Source organism: Callionymus lyra, chromosome 1 (assembly GCF_982586985.1).
Source record: "Callionymus lyra chromosome 1, fCalLyr1.hap1.1, whole genome shotgun sequence".
In the NCBI taxonomy this organism is placed as follows: Eukaryota; Metazoa; Chordata; class Actinopteri; order Syngnathiformes; family Callionymidae; genus Callionymus; species Callionymus lyra.
Genome location: NC_141818.1, coordinates 42843694 through 42865097, shown reverse-complemented (window position 1 = coordinate 42865097; position 21404 = coordinate 42843694). Strand labels below are relative to the sequence as shown.

Sequence of the window (21404 nt, the reverse complement as noted above, 5' to 3'; positions counted from 1 at the left end):
TGGAGCAAGACAAGGAAAGTGTTTGTGTTTCTGTCAAAAGTTGTTCTTCTTTCAACGAACAACATCAACATCAACGTCGACAGAACCGAGTCAGAACCGAGTCCCAGTCGAGTCAGAGTCCAGGTGAGTCGTTCGTGGAAATATTCGTTAAACCGGTGAAAAACACAGACGTGTCACGTTTTAAGGTGTTTTTTAAAGTGCTGTCAATGGAAGGATCACCTTCACGGACGAATACTTCTGTGTTCTTGTACTAGTACTTTGACTCACTACTATAGTTTTTGTGGAAACGTATGTTTAGAAAATATTTGGAAAATATTCTACTTCGATGGTTCGTCAGTTCAAGAGCGTGGAAACTTACAGGTAAATATATTTAATACATTTATGTCACGTGTTTATTCCTTCTTTTAAAAAAAACTCCAGTTGAAACAAAAATGTTTATATTAAAATACCAACTCTAACCAACTGTTAATGTTCATTTTATATATTTAAATTATTCCTCGGGATAAAAAGTACTTTTTGGCTCGTTATTATTCCAATTACCCTTTCAGATTTTTCCAATTATATCAAATTAACACTTCTTTTTTTTTTTACATTCTTGTTTATTTTATTTGAAATAAACCTGTTGAACTTTCGACTGTCAGCCTGAATTCTTAGTCATGTTTTCCAGCAGCCTGACTAACACACACCGTTTGTTTCTTGTAATTGAAATAGTTGATGATTCACTGGAAAAAATTCTGACATATTTTCAAACAATAGAAACATTTAAAATGTCCACGTGTTTAATATAATTATGGATGTTACAAATAATGTATTGTAATGTAATGGATTTAGTTTATTTTTTTTAATATAAATCTTTAATCTCCAATTAACAATTGTTATGTTGTTGTATTTTTTATTTGATTTAATAACCAATCTGTTGTCTTGTCAGTGAGTTAAGGCAACATGTCACGTAACATAATTAGACATTTATTACATACATAATTGTTTTGCCGGTAGAGAGAGTGAAGCTTGTGAAACCAGTTTTTTTTTTCTGTTAAACAAAGATTCTAGCACGTAAGAGTTTGATGGTATCGAGTCATTTGTCATAGTTGTTGCATTAAATGTTTGTAGGCATTTTAGGTTGGCATATTTTTTATTTATTTAGTTAGTTATTCATTGCATTCGTAGATAATTGAAACAATTTTCTACTATAATCAAACTATCTTTAACTTTAATCAAACAATTTTCAACTTTAATCAAACAATTTTCAACTATAATCAAACGATTTTCAACTATAATTACTATTTTCATTTTATAGTTATTTATTTCTTTTAATTGTTTTTAGAATTTTCCTGAAAATAAGTTGTTCGCTTAACAAATATACAAGCCGCAGAAACCCATTGTTTATGTGTCTGATGTCTCTTCAGATTAGGGCTGCACGATATATCTAAGAAATATCAATATCACGATATTGGCACGTGCGATATGCATCGAAAACGTGTGCGATAATTAAAAAATGTTCATCGATCAATCAATCAGTCAAATCAAGAATTTCTTAAATGTGCACTTTGATCAATCAGTGTCACGTTCTGTAAAGTTGTCAATTTGTACTTCTATGTCTCGTTGTTGTTTACGTCTCCGTCTGTCTGTGAGCTGTGAGGCGCAGATTGCTAGGCTCGGTTGCTATGGCGACGCCTCTTGCCGGCGCGCTGACTTAGCTCAGTATATACACGGAAATAAAACTAAATTATGATCTAGTCAAACACTAGTGATCCAGTCACTCGTCTCTTTCAACCTCCTTTGTTAAAGCAACATATTGTAAGAACTTTTCATCTCGTCTCAGTTGTTTTCTTATAAGATCGTGAACTTCCAAACAAGTGTAAACATGTCCGTCTTTGTCGTATGCTAATAAGCTAAGTTGTTAGCGTCAGGTCATTCATAAAGTGTTATGTGTGCGTGTACAAGGAGGTGGATTTATTATTGATTTGGTGATATCGCGACGCGCCGGCGGCTCCTCTCTGATGTCGCTCAGTTTGGCGGGAAAGCGCATTAATATCAATATCGCAATAAAAACCACAAATTTTGAATAACGCACTAATTTCCAATAGCAGCCCTACTTCAGATGCATTCATCGGGTAAACGAGTGAAATGTGTGTTATTTTTAATCCTTCTCGTCCACGTTTGTGTCTCCAGATGTCGTTGATGGAACACGGCGGGGTTCGACCCGTGACAGCTGTAGCCTGGACGTCCAACACTGGAACTTGCCCGAAGGATTTCACTTTGGTACGTACAAGTTACTCACTTGTTATATGCATTAAGTACTTTTTTTTTCTCTTGAATCGTGAGTTGAGTTTGTTCCCAGACATCACTCTTCAAGCACCGATAATCCTCGCCAGGTTCTCCGTACTTTAACTCAATATAATGAAACTGTTGTAAACCTGGGCTCAGAACCCTTGGGGTCCATTTTTAAATCAGGATCAAAATCATATTTGGAGTTGAAATGATCAGCTCGATGCTCTCTCTGAGTGCTTTTCTAGTTCAACTCGGTTTTTCCACAAAAAGTTACTGAATTTGTTTTCTATAATAATCTGTTAATAATCTATAATAAAGTAATATTACCATTTCAATGGTGCACTTATTTTAAATTATAAATGCGATTTTTACTCTGTGTTGCAAGATGATTTATTTAATTTAATTTATATATTTACATTTATTAATTCTGTCAGTAAATACACCTGACTGTTTTTATGTATTCGGTTATTTTAGCCTATTCTTATCCTCCTTTCTTTATTTATCTTAATAGATATTCCTCAGACAAACAGTATAATCTATTAAGTCGATTTCCATCGATAATTTGCCAAAAAAAAAACACTAAATGTGTTTTAATTTTATTTAATTGTTTGTTCATATCATGTTTTTCAAAAGTATGCTGTCTTTTAAAAAAAAAAAGCTTTGTCATGAATACTTTCAGAGAAGGTATTAGTCGAGGCAACAACGTTTGAATGATGAATGTAGTAAAAGTTCGTTGTGTGATGTTGCTTCTTATCTGTTCTCAGATCAGCATCACAGAAGACGGTTCCGCAGCAAACTTCACACGGAGCTTTGCAATGAGGTCCGGATATTACCTGTGTTACACCAAGGTACTGATGACTTTCCACGGCTTCTTCACGAGTGCAATATTTTGAAGAATATTTATAAACAAATCAATTACGTTTTAAAATGAATAACGAAAAAAACTTGATATTAAATACTTCTGATCTGATTAGATTTTTATCATGACAGTGAATTTTAGGGAAATCATTAGCATGCTAACACTAGCATGAGGCATCTATTAGCATGCTAACACTAGCATAAGTAAGTTAGTAAGTAATTTGTATTTATAGAGCGCTTTTCCAGTCCAGGGTCACAAATAGCTTAAAAAAATCAAACAATACTCAATAAAATATATACTTTAAAGGTCAAGATAACAATGAGAACAACACAGGAGTTCCAAAAAATCAAGTAAAAGCCTGAACAAATAAAAATGTCTTTAGATGGATCTATTCGCATGCTAACACTAGCATGAGACATCTATTAGCATGCTAATACTGACTAGTATGAGGCATATATTAGCATGCTAACACTAGCATGAGACATCTACTAGCATGCCAACACTACTATGAGGCATATATTAGCATGCTAACACTAGCATGAGACATCTACTAGCATGCTAACACTAGTATGAGGCATCTATTAGCGTGCTAACACTAGCATGAGACATCTATTAGCATGCTAATACTGACTAGTATGAGGCATCTATTAGCATGCTAACACTAGTATGAGACATCTACTAGCATGCTAACACTAGTATGAGGCATCTATTAGCGTGCTAACACTAGCATGAAGCATCTATTAGCATGCTAACACTAGCATGAGGCATCTATTGTTATGCTAACACTAGCATGAGGCATCTTTTGGCATGCTTATAGATGCCTCATGCTAGCGTTAGCATGCTTAGACTAGCAATGCATTTTGCTCTCAAACTACTACAGATTGGAAATTTGATTTAAAAAAAAAAAATAGCTTCTGTGTTGTTGTCTCTCTTTCAAGCACAGCATCATACTAACACTGTAGTAAGCGCTCATGACTTTTTATTATTATCATTTTGTTATTCATTTATTATTATTATTAACACAACCAATAGTCAAACAACAACAACAACTGTAATGGAATTATTTAAAACTATAATCAAACCATTTAAAACTATAATCAAACAATTTTCTATTGTAATCAAACTAAATCTAAAATACATTTTTGTGCAAAATTATAATAGGATATAAAAAATAATTTCTAGTTGAACATCTTCTTGTAGTCCATGGCGTCAGGTCATGTGGTGTCGGACATCGTGCTGCTGACGGAAAAGGAGTCCATCCGTCCGGGCTACTTCTACATCCAGGAACACCTCGAAGCAAGTGAGTATCTACTTTGAACCTCCATGACGTCATCCTGACGGTTGGTTCTTGTGTGTCCAGAGGCTTCGGTCAGCAAAAAGAAACGAGTGTGTGTGCGTGTCGCGCCCATGGGCAGCGTGGACACGGCCGTCCTGGACATCAAAGTGACCACCAAGAGCAAGATGATGCTCCAGCAGTACACCTGTCTGGGGTGAGTTCCCTTCCCACGCCAGCGTGAGCCGCCGCCGCTCACCTGTCATGTGTTCACAGAGACATCAACGGTTACGTGCTGTGGTGTAAAAAGGGCCCGTTTGTGAATCCTTTCCCTCAAGCCAAACCTCGCAGCGTCTCCTTGGACGTACGCAAACTGTCCCTGGATCAGCAGCTGCCTGCCTTCCCTCTCAGGCCCAGGTACCTTCACCTTGATGATGTCCATGAGCAAACAAAGATAATGTTTATACAATGTGAAGGGATTAATGTATTGTATGAAGATAGCAAAGATTTAAAAAAAGATTGTTTTATTTATATTTGTTTTATCTATTTATTTTATTGTGATGAATGTATAGAATATAAATATGAATTAAATAATGTATTGAAATGTCAATAAAAGTTTCTGATAAAAATGACCTCAACTATAATCAAAAAAATGTCAACTTTAATCAAACATTTTTCAACTATAATCAAACAATTTTCAACTATAATCAAACATTTTTCAACTATAATCAAACATTTTTCAACTATAATCAAACATTTTTCAACTATAATCAAACTATTTTTCAACTATAATCAAACTATTTTCAACTATAATCAAACTATTTTCAACTATAATCAAACATTTTTCAACTATAATCAAACATTTTTCAACTATAATCAAACTATTTTTCAACTATAATCAAACTATTTTCAACTATAATCAAACTATTTTCAACGATTAACTATTTTCAACTATAATCAAACTATTTTCAACTTTAATCAAACAATTTAAACTTTAATCAAACCATTTTCAACTATAATCAAACATTTTTCAACGTTAATCAAACATTTTTCATCTATAATCAAACTATTTTCAACTTTAATCAAACTATTTTCAACTATAATCAAACATTTTTCAACTATAATCAAACATTTTTCAACTATAATCAAACATTTTTCAACTATAATCAAACTATTTTCAACTTTAATCAAACAATTTTCAACTATAATCAAACTATTTTCAACTATAATCAAACAATTTAAACTTTAATCAAACCATTTTCAACTATAATTAAACAATTTTTAACTATAATAAAAAAAAAGTCAAATATGATTAAACTATTTTCAACTATAACAAAACAATTTTAACTTTAATCAAACAATTTTCAACTATAATCAAACCATTTTCAACTATAATTAAACAATTTTAAATTTAATCAAACAATTTTCAACTTTAATCAAACAATTTTAAACTATAATCAAACAACTTTCAACTGCAATCAAACAATTTTCAACTGTACAGACAGTATCTTTCAGGAACTTATTTCTGTTCCCATAGCAACCCTCCTCCTCGCGTCCCCCCTGGTAGAGTGAGCCAGAGGCGCCACAGCCTCTCATCCAAGGACGTGGTGGAGAAAGCGTCAGAAGGGAGTCTCCAGACCATCACAGGTGCGTCGCTCGTCCACACCTCAGCGTCCACGTCTCTTGATGCTTCATGTCCTCCCAGCTCTAGACGGGGTTCCCTTCAGCCTGCACCCCAAGTTCGACGCCAGGGCCAGCGAGACGGTGAGACCGACTGGTTAAAACATCCTAGAAATGAGTTACAAGTGGATTCTTCATCCTTCAAGGCTCCTCACCTGAAGCTGAACAACATCCGCGTCAAGTCTCTGCAGGAGATTGAAAACGAGGTGAGGTCACATGATCGGCGCCGTCCAATGACAGTGAACCCATCTTTGATTCTATCACAGTACAGCTACACGTTCGCTGTGGAGGAATCTGCTGCGAAAAGGATCCTGCCGACCGCCCAGTGACCGATGCACTTAACGCTCACATCAAAGAGACGACACAAGATGTCCGTTTGATTATGATCCTGTTAATGTTTAGCTGCAGCTTCACAGTCTCGGGCGACACTTTTGAAATCAACCCTCTTAGATTCTTCTCCTGAAGCCACAGACGCGCAGGGTTTTGTTATCGACGTCTCCGATAACCAGCACAAGATATATTTTATTGTGAAAAGTACTTTTCTATTCGTCCGTCTGGAAAGAAGTTGCATTTTTGTACGTGTGTTAAACATCTTTTTTATATATTTGGTGGAGAAACGAATGAATATTTATCACTGTAGTCTGTGTTTAGAAAATAAAAGCCTGAGAAAAAGACATTTTAATGTGTTTATAAATTCTTTCCAAAGTTAGTCCAGAGCGGAACTATTTTCTGTAACGATAAAACTAGAAGCAGCACATCTTGTCTTGTAAAACAAATCCACATGTAGAATTTGGCAACAGCGCAACCACAACATGTCACCGTTTCGACACCTGGGGGATATTTTCAATCTTGTTGAGGATAATCTGGGTCCTGCAAAACTCTACCACTTGGCGAGATCATGAAAATGTAAACATTTTAATTAGAAATCCACAATTCATGGCCGAAAATGTATCGTCTCACAGAATTAGCATAAAGAATTACTTCAACTTGGGTTTTGTTTTTACACATTTTTCCTTAAATATGTAATTATTTAGTTTCAATGCATCATGTCTCGGATTTAAAGTAGAATTAATCTGAGCTTTAAAAATAATCGTTACAACAAAAAGAATAATATTAATAAGGATTTACGTTCACAGACCATAAATGTTTAAAAGAAATGATTTTGTTCTTGTTCTGAGGTTTCTGAGACTTTAGTCTTTTGGAATGTTTCCTGACTAATAAGTGACAAAAGTTAGTTTATAAAGTTTGTCTTTCATTTATTAGGTATAGAAAATAAAGTTAAAAAAAAGGGTAAAATGTATGATTTTTTTGTTGATGAAACACAAAATTGGTTTACCCCCCTATTAAATAATAGAGTTTAAAGATTATTACAAATATTTCTACGTACCTTAGTTCACGATCAAAAATATTGTTATTGCAATTGTAAGTGAAGGTTCGTATCAACCATTACAAACGTGGATCTTACACTGAACTATAAAGAGTGTGAATGCTGACCCTGCTGTGCTGTGGAAGTAGAAATGGAATTAGAAGTAAAAGTAGAAATAGTAGTAGAAGTAGTTGTGGAAGTAATGGTGGAATAAGTAGTTAAAGTAGAAGAAGTAGAAGTAGAAGAAGAGTAAACGTACTAGTAGAATTAGTAGTAAAAATAGAAATAGTAGTAGTAGTAGTGGAAGTATTGGTGGAATTAGTAGTAAAAGCAGTAGTATTAGTAGTAGAAGTACTAGTGGAAGTTTTAGTGTAATTAGTAGTAAAAGTAGAAGAAGTGGAATTAGTAGTAAAAGTAGAAGTAGTAGTAAAATAAAAGTAGTAGAAGTAGGTCAAAGTGGAAGGAGTTGAATCATTAGTTGAAGATGTTTCCCCATTGGAATGAATGGTTTAGAAAAAGAGGAATAAAAGAAAGACTGGAAGAGATAAAAGAAAGCTAGAACATAGCACGCATTTTTCCCAGCATTCACACAAATAAAAAATACAATTGAAAATAGTGAGTGAAATAAAAGTGTGTAACAAATACTACTAAAAAGATTAAATAAATAAAAACAATACTTCTGACTAATTATTCGATTAAAAAAAACAATTTAAAACGTGTTTTTTTTTTTTACATACAATTAATTCTCTAAGTCGCTGTCAGCCCCTGTGAAGGACGACGGTAAACAGGTAAACAAACAAGATGGCGTGTTATTGTTGTGTCGCTCCTCACATGTGTCGTAGTATTGTTGTCGGAACACTTCGGTTACACAACGACTCCAGCCATGACTCAAGGGACCTTTTTTTCTTTCTTTTCGTGAAAAAAAAAAAAAAAAAACTAGCTCTGATTCCAACCAGCTGTTTCCCGCCTCTCTCTCTCTCACTCACACACACACACACACACACACGTAGTAGGCGGAGGCAAGAAGCCACACACACACTGGAGGGAACCCCATCAGCTGGAGACAGCAACACCAGCTTCAACTTTTGTCCGCCGCTGCTGCTTTTTTTCCAAACATCTCGATCCAACATGGTGGAGCGACACTAGCTTAGAAGGAAAGTGTGTTTTTTTTTGTGTTTGCGTGTAGAAAGAAAGACGCGGTGGAGGGAGAAACACAAGCACACGCGCACGGACTTCCGAGGCTGGCTTTGGAGGAAGCATGGAATACTTCATGATGACAGAGAAGATCGCGTCCTTGCAGCAGTTCAAGAAGACGGAGAAGGATGTGATCGGAGGCCTGTGCAGGTCGGTGCTGCTGCTCGAGCATGTGTGCGTCTCCGCTCGCGTTAGCATGCTAGCTCCCGTGTGCTAACGTTAGCATGCTAGCCCTGTGTGCGCACCGTTAGCATGTTAGCTTGTTGGCAGCGACGCGGTGCTCACGATGATGATGATCCGCCTGTTGTTCGCGTGAAAAAGCCGCGGACTCGCTCTCGTACCCACGCACCCCCCCTCACACCCCACGTTTCAATGGCCACGGATTCAACCTCGAACGAACCCGCGTCCATGTGCGGATGTTTGGCTCCAAAAAATAACGAATCAATAAACGACATCTTCCCGTGTATCGAGCAACCACGTGGTGGTCGGATCGCTCCGGCGCGGAACCACGTTTGTGTCGAAACCCACGACACGGTTCGATCGAAGAGTGGGGGAGAAAAAAACCGTCCACGCGTGGTCTGCGTCCTCGTGTGTTTTGAACGGTTTCCACGCTTTGTGTGGCGGGGGAACAAGCCACGCGCGTGGCCGGAGCTAACGCTAGCATCGGCTAAACAACATGCTAACAAAACACGGATCACGTGGTCTGGTCTTATGTCCGTCGCTCGTGGATGTTTGCGCCACGATCTCAGCCGCACTAGGGGGACATTTGGGGTGGATTTTATTGTCGTGGGTTGGTTAGCGTGTTAGCTCGAGGCTAGCAGGGCATTGTTCTCGTGGACGGAGTCGTGGGGGGGTTGGAGGGCGAGAGGAGTCACATTTCACGGCGACCGTCCACGACGCGCCCCACGGTCACGCTGGAAGTAAACACCAGGTTTAGAGGGACATCTGTGTATGTGTGTCAGGACGGGTTCATAGGATGAAGATGCTTCAAAACAATAGTTTTATTTACAATAACAAAAAATAAACGTAGTATATTTTAATACAAATAGTTATTCATAATAATAAACCACTTGTATATTATTGTAATCTCCCCCTTTTACTACTTCTGTGCATTTTGTTTATAACACGCGTTTTATTTACAATAACAAAAAATAAACGCAGTATATTCTAATACAAATAGTTATTCATAATAATAAACCACTTGTATATTATTGTAATCTCCCCCTTTTACTACTTCTGTTCATTTTGTTTGTAGAAGGTATTTGATGCGTATCACGATACATTATGTTGCAGTATATTGTGATACTTTAAGAACAGTTATAACAATAAAAGATGTCATGGATATATTTGTATTGGCCTTTTTTTAAAGCTGTGCTGTGGAATATGTTTACACAGCTTCAGGGGCCATAACAACAAAGGTATGGAATGCCAGATGTGCCATAATTAGGTTAATGCAAAAATAAAAGTGATTAGAGTGAATTAAAGGAAAACAAAAATAGATTTAAGTGGATATTTAAGTAAGGAATTTGTATTTATATAGCGCTTTTCCAGACCAGGGTCACAAAGCGCCTAAAGAATCAAAACATTACTCAATAAAATATATACTTTAAAGGTCAAGATAACACAGATACAAACACAGGAGTTCCAGAAAATCACATTTAAGGACTCCTTTATGTAGCCGAGAGAAAATTGATACACACAGAAAGAGTAGTGTGTGTGTGTATTGGGTAAAATCTGCCAATTTGAGACCATTAAATAATTCAAAACGTTTACACCAATCAAAAACGAATGCATTTCATTATTTTGACCAGAGAAAGTCACTTGAATAATGTCCATAATACAGTAAAAGGTACGATTCATTTAACTGTTAACCGTTGTTTGGCAAAACCACTTCTTTTTTTTTAAACTGGCAATTAGATAATATGAACTGGCCTTGAATACGACACTAAAGTTTTCTTGAACAATATATTAGTATGTTTTTATACATGGTTGGTGTATATGCAAGAATCTGTTACAACACAATATATAGTGATAGTGTAGTAAGTAAGTAATATTTATTGACTCTGGTGTTGTGATAGTGTAGTAACAATGATATATGTGCAGTATTGTCCAGTACTTGACTCTGGTGTTGTGATAGTGTAGTAACAAGGATATATGTGTAGTATTGTCCAGTACTTGACTCTTGTGTTGTGATAGTGTAGTAACAAGGATATATGTGCAGTATTGTCCAGTACTTGACTCTGGTGTTGTGATAGTGTAGTAACAAGTATATATGTATAGTATTGTCCAGTACTTGACTCTGGTGTTGTGATAGTGTAGTAACAAGGATCTATGTGTAGTATTGTCCAGTAATTGACTCTGGTGTTGTAGTATTTACAGACCACATGACTCTTGACAAAGTCGTAACTACTTTTATTTGTTTTCAAACCAAAATATGTCCAAACATCAGCTGTAAAAGCTGCTGGAGTCAACTGTATCCTCTCGTCCTCAGCCATCTGCCTGGATCTTGCAGGATTTCATTGTCGTTTGTAATAAAATATTTCAAGGTTTTGATTTACAAACACATTATATAAAAATAAGTCATAAAATAAATGTGATGAAGATAAAATGTATTAAAGCAAAAAAAAAGAATCAATACAGTATCTTGAAGAGGGAAAATAATATCACGATATATCGGTGTATATATAGATATTTCTCACCTGTAACGGTGTACGAAGATGAAATAGAGGTGACCTTGGTGTGAGGCAGACTCTGGAAAGTTAATGTGTAGCGAGACATTTTTCTTTTATGGTCATTTTTGTTTGTAACTTGTCACGTTAGAAGTAACTTCTTATTTATCCGAACATCACCTGAGAACTGTTGCTGATGTTGGCGGATCATTAAGATTTTATGATTTAATGTGTGTGTGTGTGTGTGTGTGTGTGTGTGTGTGTGTGAGGGTTACAGAGTTCATCTGAACTTGTGCGACCTTCGGCCGAGGAATGCATTATTGAGGTCATGTTTTGAACTCAAGGTTGAAGTTGAGCTGATTGTTTCACTATTGTTGCAAAAACTATGACAACGAGAGATTAAACACTTGTTTAAAGGAATGATTGAACTATTATCTCACTCTGCAGTTCTCAGTACACAAACCAAAGTGGAAGTGACATAATTCAACAGAGTAGGGAGTACAATTATGCAATACAATCTAGTAATAGCAGTGGCTGGTATATTTAGTATAATTTATAAAGTTTTATTTATTATTTTACATTCATATTTTTGTTATATTTATTGTACTGCATGTCCTAATATGTGCATGTACTGCTGAAATAACTAAAATGTCCCAGATGTGGGAAAAATACAGGTTTATCAATCAATCAATGAAATATTAATGATCATTTGAGTTGGATCAATAGATGGACTTTATTGATCCTTCAGGAAATTGTTTAATTGTTGTATAAAAAGTGTTGAATATTAGTTCATGGAACAATAGAATTCATCGACGTTCTGCTCGTATCTGTTTGATGAATAAAGTTTCTTTATCGATCGTCTCACCGTGCACGAATCTTTCCTCCAGCCTCGCCAACATCCCCCTCAGTCCAGAGACGGCTCAGGACCAGGAGCGACGGATCCGTCGGGAAATCGCCAACAGCAACGAGCGCCGGCGCATGCAGAGCATCAACGCCGGCTTCCAGTCGCTCAAAACCCTCCTGCCTCACACGGACGGAGAGAAGCTCAGCAAGGTGACGACGAAAACCAATGATCCGTCATCAATAAACATGAGCGCGTGTGTGACGTCTGACCCGTGTTGTTGTTGTTGTTGTTGACAGGCGGCCATATTGCAGCAGACGGCCGACTACATCTTCGCCCTGGAGCAGGAGAAAACCACACTCCTGGCCCAGAACAACCAACTCAAACGCTTCATTACGGTACATTTTTACGAGGTTTCAACTCAGACCAAACTTCTGAAGCACACATTATAACCATTGTTTGAGATTAAAAAGAGGCGCTAATGTTTTTATTTACTTTATTATGTAAGTAAGTAATTTTTATTTGTATAGTGCTTTTCTAGACCAGGGTCACAAAGCGCTTAAACAATCAAAACAATATTCAAAAAAGTATAAACTTTAAAGGGCAAGATGTGTATGTGTACGTCTGTCAAGTATACAGAAAACTAGTGATTATACACTTTAGTTTACTATTTATTTGGATTCATAGTTTGTCCAAACATCAGCTATGAAAGCTGCTGGAGTCCACCGTATCCTCTCATCCTCGGTCATCGCTGGAATCTTGCGATATTACATTTTTCCTTAAATTGCAGAGGATTTAATGACTGCTGCCATCTGGAGGCCAGAAGTATAATTGCAACACATAAATAACACTACTTTGAATACAAATGCAACAACAAAAATCTAAGATAAAATAAAATATGGTTTAAAATATATATAATTTAATGTAATATAATATATAAAAAAGATACAGTGAGGCTGAGTATATGTATGGTAAATGTGTGTGTATATATATCTGTGTATTCATCGCTTGTTTGGTATTACTGGTGAGTATATATTTAGATTCATAAGAATGTGCTTTATTTCATGTTATGTTTGTTTAGACGTATCATAATATTCTCTTGTGGTGAAACAACACAATAAATATTTAGATAATGTCAAATAAATAAAGTTAGATGATTAAATACAGTAATTTAAGATGCAATAAGAGGAACCATCATTATGAAAAATGATTAATATGAATTAATTAAATGAAATAAAGCCACATGTTTGTTAAGAAACATGATCTTTGTGCTTCAAGAACAGCTGCGATGAATCTCTTCCAACCGTGTCGGTTCTGTTGGCTGTAAATGAAGGTTTTCTCTGCACCTGCTGCCGCGAGTCTCTGAACGTGTTCTCGTCGCAACAGGAGTTCACTGGCTCGTCGCCAAAGAGGAAGCGGGCGGAGGAGAAGGACGAAGGCATCGGTTCCCCCGACGCCCTGGAGGAGGAGAAGGGCGAGGAGCTGAGGCGCGAGATGCTGGAGCTCAGGCAGCAACTGGACCGAGAGCGCTCGGCTCGTGTGCAGCTGGAGGAGCAGGTGAGGACCAGGAGGTGGAGGTGGAGGAAACGAGCGCTCCTCAAGCCATGTTTGAGTTTGAGATGCGTGTCGTGGTGAAGACGTAGATGTTCCTGAGGCGAGCAGATGAAACCGTCCTCGAGCTTCAGGTCTATACGTCCTGCTGACTCGTCTCCTGGATCAACAAGTCCAGGGAGGATGAACATGAGACACAAATAGGAAGTTGAGGAAGAAAGTCAACAGAAAGGAGAGAAAACAAGAGGATGATTGACAGATTTAAAAGTACACAACTTTGATTGACAGATTTCAAAGTACACAACTTTGATTGACAGATTTAAAAGTACACAACTCGCCTCATGGAATCATTTTACACTTGTTGACTTTAGTTTTTTCATAATGATTTATTATTGTTGTTATAAATTACAATTTGTTTTTGTTATAATTGATTTGTTTTTCATTATTTCTCTGACGTCACTGACATATTTGTCTCTGACGTCTTTGTCACTAACGTCTTTGTCTCTGACGTCACTGATGTCTCTGTCTCTAACATCACTGATGTCTCTGTCTCTAACGTCACTGATGTCTCTGTCTCTAACGTCACTGATGTCTCTGTCTCTAACGTCACTGATGTCTCTGTCTCTAACGTCACTGATGTCTCTAACGTCACTGATGTCTCTAACATCACTGATGTCTCTGTCTCTAACGTCACTGATGTCTCTGTCTCTAACGTCACTGATGTCTCTGTCTCTAACGTCACTGATGTCTCTAACGTCACTGATGTCTCTAACATCACTGATGTCTCTGTCTCTAACGTCACTGATGTCTCTGTCTCTAACGTCTCTGTCTCTAACGTCACTGATGTCTCTGTCTCTAACGTCACTGATGTCTCTGTCTCTAACGTCACTGATGTCTCTGTCTCTAACGTCACTGATGTCTCTAACGTCACTGATGTCTCTAACATCACTGATGTCTCTGTCTCTAACGTCACTGATGTCTCTGTCTCTAACGTCTCTGTCTCTAACGTCACTGATGTCTCTGTCTCTAACGTCTCTGTCTCTAACGTCACTGATGTCTCTGTCTCTAACGTCTCTGTCTCTAACGTCACTGATGTCTCTGTCTCTAACGTCACTGATGTCTCTGTCTCTAACGTCTCTGTCTCTAACGTCTCTGTCTCTAACGTCACTGATGTCTCTGTCTCTAACGTCTCTGTCTCTAACGTCTCTGTCTCTAACGTCACTGATGTCTCTGTCTCTAACGTCTCTGTCTCTAACGTCACTGATGTCTCTGTCTCTAACGTCTCTGTCTCTAACGTCACTGATGTCTCTGTGTCTAACGTCTCTGTCTCTAACGTCACTGATGTCTCTGCCTCTAATGTCTCTGTCTCTAACATCACTGATGTCTCTGTCTCTAACATCACTGATGTCTCTGTCTCTAACGTCTCTGTCTCTAACATCACTGATGTCTCTGTCTCTAACATCACTGATGTCTCTGTCTCTAACATCACTGATGTCTCTGTCTCTAACGTCACTGATGTCTCTGTCTCTGTCTCTAACATCACTGATGTCTCTGTCTCTAACGTCTCTGTCTCTAACATCACTGATGTCTCTGTCTCTAACATCACTGCTGTCTCTGTCTCTAACGTCTCTGTCTCTAACGTCACTGATGTCTCTGTCTCTAACGTCTCTGTCTCTAACATCACTGATGTCTCTGTCTCTAACATCACTGATGTCTCTGTCTCTAACGTCTCTGTCTCTAACATCACTGATGTCTCTGTCTCTAACGTCACTGAGGTCTCTGTCTCTAACGTCTCTGTCTCTAACGTCACTGAGGTCTCTGCCTCTAACATCACTGCTGTCTCTGTCTCTAACGTCTCTGTCTCTAACGTCACTGATGTCTCTGTCTCTAACGTCTCTGTCTCTAACATCACTGATGTCTCTGTCTCTAACATCACTGATGTCTCTGTCTCTAACGTCTCTGTCTCTAACATCACTGATGTCTCTGTCTCTAACGTCACTGAGGTCTCTGTCTCTAACGTCTCTGTCTCTAACATCACTGATGTCTCTGTCTCTAACGTCACTGAGGTCTCTGTCTCTAACGTCTCTGTCTCTAACGTCACTGAGGTCTCTGTCTCTAACGTCTCTGTCTCTAACGTCACTGAGGTCTCTGTCTCTAACGTCTCTGTCTCTAACGTCACTGAGGTCTCTGTCTCTAACGTCTCTGTCTCTAACGTCACTGATGTCTCTGTCTCTAACGTCACTGATGTCTCTGTCTCTAACGTCACTGATGTCTCTGTCTCTAACGTCACTGATGTCTCTAACGTCACTGATGTCTCTGTCTCAGGTGAGATCCATTGACGCTCAGGTTCATCCGGAGCGTCTCAAGGTCATCACTCAGCAGGTGGAGGAAGAGCAGGCGCTGATCCAGAGTCAGACGTTACTACGACTGCAGCAGATCCAAGCAGCCGACAGACAAAGCAACAGTCCACAGGTCAGTCTTTGCTCCGACGTCAAACTTCTCTGTTGCTTAATGGACGTTTATCTGTCGACGTTTATTTGTGTTCAACATTAGAAACAAACAATAGATATAAATACATCAACTGTAGTGTCTTAAGTGAAACACACTATATTTCTCTTTTTTCTTTCTCTCCTTTTCTCTCTCTTTCTTTTACTCTCTTTTTTTCTTTTCTTTCTGGTCTTTTTTCTTTCTCTCATTTTCCTGTTTTATGTTTTTCTATTTATTTCCTCATTCTGTATTTTTTTTCTTCCTCTATTTTCCCATTTTTCACCCTCTTTATTTTTCTCTCTCTTTCCCCTTTTTTAGTCTCTTTCTTTCCTTTCTATATTTTGTTTCTTTTATTTCTCTCTTTCTCCTCTTTTTTGTCTTTTTCTGTCTATCCTTTTCTCTTTTTTTTCGATTCCTTACTGCTCATGTCTCTTATTTTTCTCAGTGTTTTCTCTTTTTTTTTCTCTCATTTTCCTTTTTTCTGTTTCTCTTTTTTGTCTCTCTTTCTCATTATTTCCTCATTCTGTCTTTTTCTTTCTTCCTCTAGTTTTAATTTTTCTCTGTCTTTCTTTATTTTTTCTCAATCTTAACTCTTTCTGTCCCTTCTATCTCTCTTTTTTTAGTCCCTTTTTTCCCCTTCTATTTTCTGTTTCTTTTATTTCTCTCTCTCCTTTTTTGACTTTTTCGGTCTATCCTTTTGTCCTTTTCTTTCCCTCTCTTTCTCTCTCCCTGCACCTGCTACAAAAAACATTCTTCTTATTTTGGTTCCTACAAGAAATTAATTCTTCGCCTCAAACCTCGACGGATGTTTTTCACCCAAAAGACTTTCTTTAAACCAGGAAAGAAAAACTTGTTGTGATGATGATGTTTTGAAACCAAGTGTGTTTCTGGTCGTAGGCTCCGCCTCCTCCAGCCTCCACGCAACACCCGACGGTGATCGTTCCCGCCCCAGCACTGAACCAGCAGCACCACATCAACGTGGTGACCGCGAGCCCCCCCGTTCACTCCAGCTCCGTGTCCACGTCCAGACAGAACCTGGACACCATCGTTCAGGTACTTCCTTGAGGCCACGTCGAACCGGCGTCTGCTGGATTCACCTTTTTAGAAAGATGCTCTAGAAAATATTTGGATCGTCAAAAATCTCCCAAATCTGTTTTTCTGAAGAAGGTTAAAACAAGTATTGACTTAAATTCCCCTTTTTTTAAATTAGCTTTTCTGTTCACATTTAATGACCAAACTTTCAACTGTGGAAGTTAATGTCGTCAAGTTTTTATTTCTAACTGAATTTTTACAGAATCAAAATCAGTTTTAAAAAAAAAAAAGTTTTCTTTTTTAAATGCATTAAGGCTAGCTCCTTTAGCATGTTAGCGCCAGCGGGCTAGCTATAGCATATTTTCAATGTAAACATGATTCAGTGATAAAAAGAAAGACGAAAGTTTTGCAAAAACTTTATTTATTGGTTCTTTCTTTTAATTACCATATTCCATTCACATTTGATGATAACACTTAAAGTAAATATATCCAATTGGACCTTGGAGATATATATATCTATATATCTATATAGATATATATAGATATATAGATATAGATATATAGATATAGATATATAGATATAGATAGATATTTATATATGTAGTTATATATCATCAACATCAAAATCCAACTAATGAAGTCAATTTGAAAGTGTAAAAAAAATTAAAAATCGGAATCATCATCCGGGGAAACCAGGGAGAAGCAATCGATCCCTGTGGCCATGATGCGCTGAGTCACGCAAAGATCACAGGAAGTAGGCTCGAGTTCTTCAACCGATGCGTGCGACGGTAACACGGAGGAAGTAAACACTCGCCGGCTCCTACTTCCTGTGACCTTTGTGTGACCCGACGGGGTCAGAAATGCCATCTTTTGAATCGTTTCCACCGAGTATTCCTGACGCGGCGCTTCCTCCCGCAGGCCATCCATCACATCGAGCGCGCCCAGAAGAGGCGAGCGAGCGCCGAGGAGGAGCAGCGGCGAGCGGTCATCGTCAGCCCCGCCCACGTGGCCATGGACACCGTCTGCTCCGACACGGACACGGACACGGAGGCCGAGGACTGCTCCATGAACTGAACTGTTCCTCGGAACTACAGACACTTGAGTAAGATCCAGGAGCGCGACTACTTTTTTTTTTTTTTTTTCCTTTTTTTTAAAAAAACTCCAGAATCCAGTAGTGAAGCTCCCGTTCAGCGTCGGCTGAAGATTTGAAGTCTCGTAGAAAAAAAAAAAAAGGAGCCGCTCGTAGGTGCTACTCGAAAACATTCTCCGTGTTTGAAACCCGACAGTCGTGTCCAGCAACACTTCACAAGCGACAACATATTGAATGTAACAACACGTGGGTGTTGACGTCGAGCTGAAGACGACATTTGAATCCAATCAAAAGATGTGAGTCGAGGTCTGATCTACTTGAAATGTGACGCGTTTCCAGTCGTCGTGTCGCCACGAGCGTCGTTTTTCTTTCTTTTAACCTCCTCCAACGTTACTGACGTCTGCAAGAGGGACCTCTCTTCAAACAAAAGGCTGAATCTGAAAGTTTTTAATCAACGTTTTTCAGTTTGAAGCAACTGAAATTGGACCTTTTTTTTTTTTTTCCTGCCCTCACGATAGAACGGTACATCCTGATGTTAGCATAGCGGTTAGCATTTTCCGAAAACACCTTTTTTGTCGTGAGTGGATTTCAAGCTCAACAGAAGCTTCACTCCCAGATCCCTTCGTTTGATTCCACAGATCCATTTATCCACCCGTCGATGAAATCCGGACCTTCTTCCCGATGTTTTTATTCCTTATTTGGTTGTTAAACGAATTGACTTTGCACTTGGTTATTATGCAACTCAATATTCAGCACTTACACACACACACACACACACACACGCGGCGTCTGACGATGGCGTCTCTGCATCGTCGAAGGTGTGCGTGTCGTTTACACTGTGGATCAGTTCGGTTCAAACATGGTGCTCTGCTGATGACGCCGCGATTTTTCCTGGAGGATTTCTGACTACAGATGCATTGTGGGTATTTTAAACTGCACTCGAAAACAACTCTAGAGCTTCTGTCCGCCGCATGTTGTGTTTCTTACGTTGTTTCTGGAACTTATGACTGGAACCTCCAAGCTCTTCTAAGACGCTCTTGACGCTGTAAACATTCCTTCTTTTTTTTTTATTTTCTTTTTTATTTGTGTCTGCTCTCGATCTCTCGTTCGTTCCGTTGCCAACTGAATGCATGTTACCAGTTGAAGTGTGAGTCGGCCATTTTTTTGTTTGTTTGTTTGTTTTCAGCGTGGACTAGCTTGTCGAAACACTTTCACTACGTTAGGTTTCAAGATCCGTTTATCTGTGGTTTTGGCTTCTGTGAATCTGGCTGGAGGCGAAACGAACCTCGTGTTCAGTACTTCTCGTTGCAGCACTGTCGTTATTTGGTGAGTTGAATATGAAGCACTTGCTGTTCTGTACTGGCTCCGTGTCGAGGTTCTTTTATTACCGAGCTCTTCTTCTGTGATACAACAACAAAAAAAAACAACCTTTTTTTCTTTCTTTTTGATATTTTCATCGATCTCTTAATATTTTGGTGACAAGCATCTGTTTATGTTTTGTTTTTTTCTTGTTGTTTTTGTCAGTCCAGGTTGACGAGAAGCTGTTATATTTTGTTTATAAAAATACTTGGGGGTGAATAGGCCTTTGGAAATATACAAAAAAATAAAATTTGTACCTTTTTTATTGCAATTTTGTTGTGTGTTGTTTTACTACAACTGAGAGAAAAGTGGTTGAATGTGATTGTGGCGGTTTTATTTTTTACTGTACAAGGAACAAGCTTCTATTGGATTTTATCTTTCTTTTTAAATGAAAATGCTGATTTTTTTGTATTTTTGAAATTGAAAAATGCTTGGATCAGCGTTTTTCTAAGGAACGTTCACGTAAGTGTTTTTATTTATTTATTTAAAACTCAAGTTATTCTTTATTTTTCATAATAAAATCAAAGGAAGGTAATATAGGTGAATTTTTACAGCATTAAAATCAGACTGAATTTAAAAAAAAAACTAACTTTTAATTTCTAGCAATTATATTTTTTTCAATGCATGAATAAATTCATTGTAAAATGTTTTTTGTCAAAAATAATAGGTTGAATTGTGTCAAATAAATTAATGTTAAAAAATTAATTGTAAGAAATGATGTGTCAAAGGGTTACAGAGGTGTTTGTTTATCATGACTCACTCCTACTTCCTGTGGTCTTTGCGAGGTGTCGCAGTACAATTTGTAGCATTGAATTGTTTACACTAAATATTTTTTTTAATTTGATGGTTTTTCAATTTCAAAGTCTGATTTTTGCTGCTGTAAAAATGTGGCGTTAAATATGAATATTCAAAGTTTTATGGCACGTATTTACTTCCATATTGAACATGTTGATCCATTGACCTAAGAAATGTTGATGTGTCGCACCACTGCTTTGCTAACAATTGTACCTGTACAGGTGAGATCTACAACAGGTAAGTATTGTTTATATTGTTGCAACATTTAAAGAATAAACCGTACTTAAGTGTGTCTTGAAGCACACAAGCTAGCTCCTTTAGCATGCTAGCGGGCTAGCTATAGCTAATTAGCATGTTAGCTAATGTCAAATTAAAGGTAAATATAAAGATACAACTTTGACCTTCAGTGACTAATAAAGTGGGTAAGTGAAGATTAAATCTTAATTCATGTACTTTAAGTGTGTAAACTTTAATCCAGGTTATGCAATAATTCATCAAGAAGTTGATTCTTTTGTATTTAGTTTGAATAAAACTTACAGTAAAAATGGTTTTGGTTATGTTTTGAATTGTCAAATAAATAATTCCGTAGATACTTTTTCAACCCCATGGAGGAGAAATTAATTTGTCCAGCAGCAATAATGCATCCATAAATGCACGTAAAAACAGTTGAATAAATACATGCAAAACATATTAAAAGACATGAATAAATACGTAAAAAAGGCATGTCAAGCAAGACGGAGACGCATGTTGGTTTCTTAAATATTTATTGTAGTTGTTTTAAAAGTAATTATTCTCCCTTTAGTTTGTTTTTTTCAAACTTTAAAAGTGTTTTTCGTCCACAGATAACGGAGACTCTCCTGAGAAGGACTCGTAAGTAACTTCTCAGAGACTGGATCCTGCAGCTGCTGCGACACACAATGGCTGCTGACAGTTCAGC

At 37.6% G+C, this 21404-nt stretch overlaps 2 protein-coding genes across 2 annotated transcripts; both read left to right on the top strand.

Moving 5' to 3' along the window:
• On the top strand, positions 1–6757 carry mvb12a (multivesicular body subunit 12A). Its single transcript, XM_087784485.1, has 10 exons — positions 1–123; positions 2173–2262; positions 3036–3119; positions 4331–4430; positions 4491–4620; positions 4680–4820; positions 5941–6050; positions 6109–6167; positions 6230–6289; positions 6350–6757. Exons 2-10 carry the CDS (start codon positions 2173–2175, stop codon positions 6410–6412), a joined length of 837 nt encoding a protein of 278 aa, XP_087640611.1. The 5' UTR covers positions 1–123; the 3' UTR covers positions 6413–6757.
• Positions 6758–8105: 1348 nt separating this feature from the next.
• LOC148089585 (transcription factor AP-4-like) lies at positions 8106–20144 on the top strand. Its single transcript, XM_087808389.1, has 7 exons — positions 8106–8793; positions 12200–12365; positions 12453–12551; positions 13540–13710; positions 16030–16176; positions 17089–17244; positions 18142–20144. The coding sequence occupies exons 1-7, from the start codon at positions 8708–8710 to the stop codon at positions 18295–18297; spliced, it is 981 nt and encodes a 326-aa protein (XP_087664515.1). The 5' UTR covers positions 8106–8707; the 3' UTR covers positions 18298–20144.
• Positions 20145–21404: the final 1260 nt, after the last annotated feature.

Bases quoted from the DNA above. Each gene is read 5' to 3' on its own strand.
- mvb12a (XM_087784485.1), top strand. From the start codon at position 2,173: ATGTCGTTGATGGAACACGGCGGGGTTCGACCCGTGACAGCTGTAGCC. The intron at 4,621-4,679 runs GTGAGTTCCCTT...ATGTGTTCACAG, and splicing joins CAGCAGTACACCTGTCTGGG to AGACATCAACGGTTACGTGC. The intron at 4,821-5,940 runs GTACCTTCACCT...CTGTTCCCATAG, and splicing joins GCCTTCCCTCTCAGGCCCAG to CAACCCTCCTCCTCGCGTCC.
- LOC148089585 (XM_087808389.1), top strand. From the start codon at position 8,708: ATGGAATACTTCATGATGACAGAGAAGATCGCGTCCTTGCAGCAGTTC. The intron at 13,711-16,029 runs GTGAGGACCAGG...TCTCTGTCTCAG, and splicing joins GTGTGCAGCTGGAGGAGCAG to GTGAGATCCATTGACGCTCA. The intron at 17,245-18,141 runs GTACTTCCTTGA...TTCCTCCCGCAG, and splicing joins ACCTGGACACCATCGTTCAG to GCCATCCATCACATCGAGCG.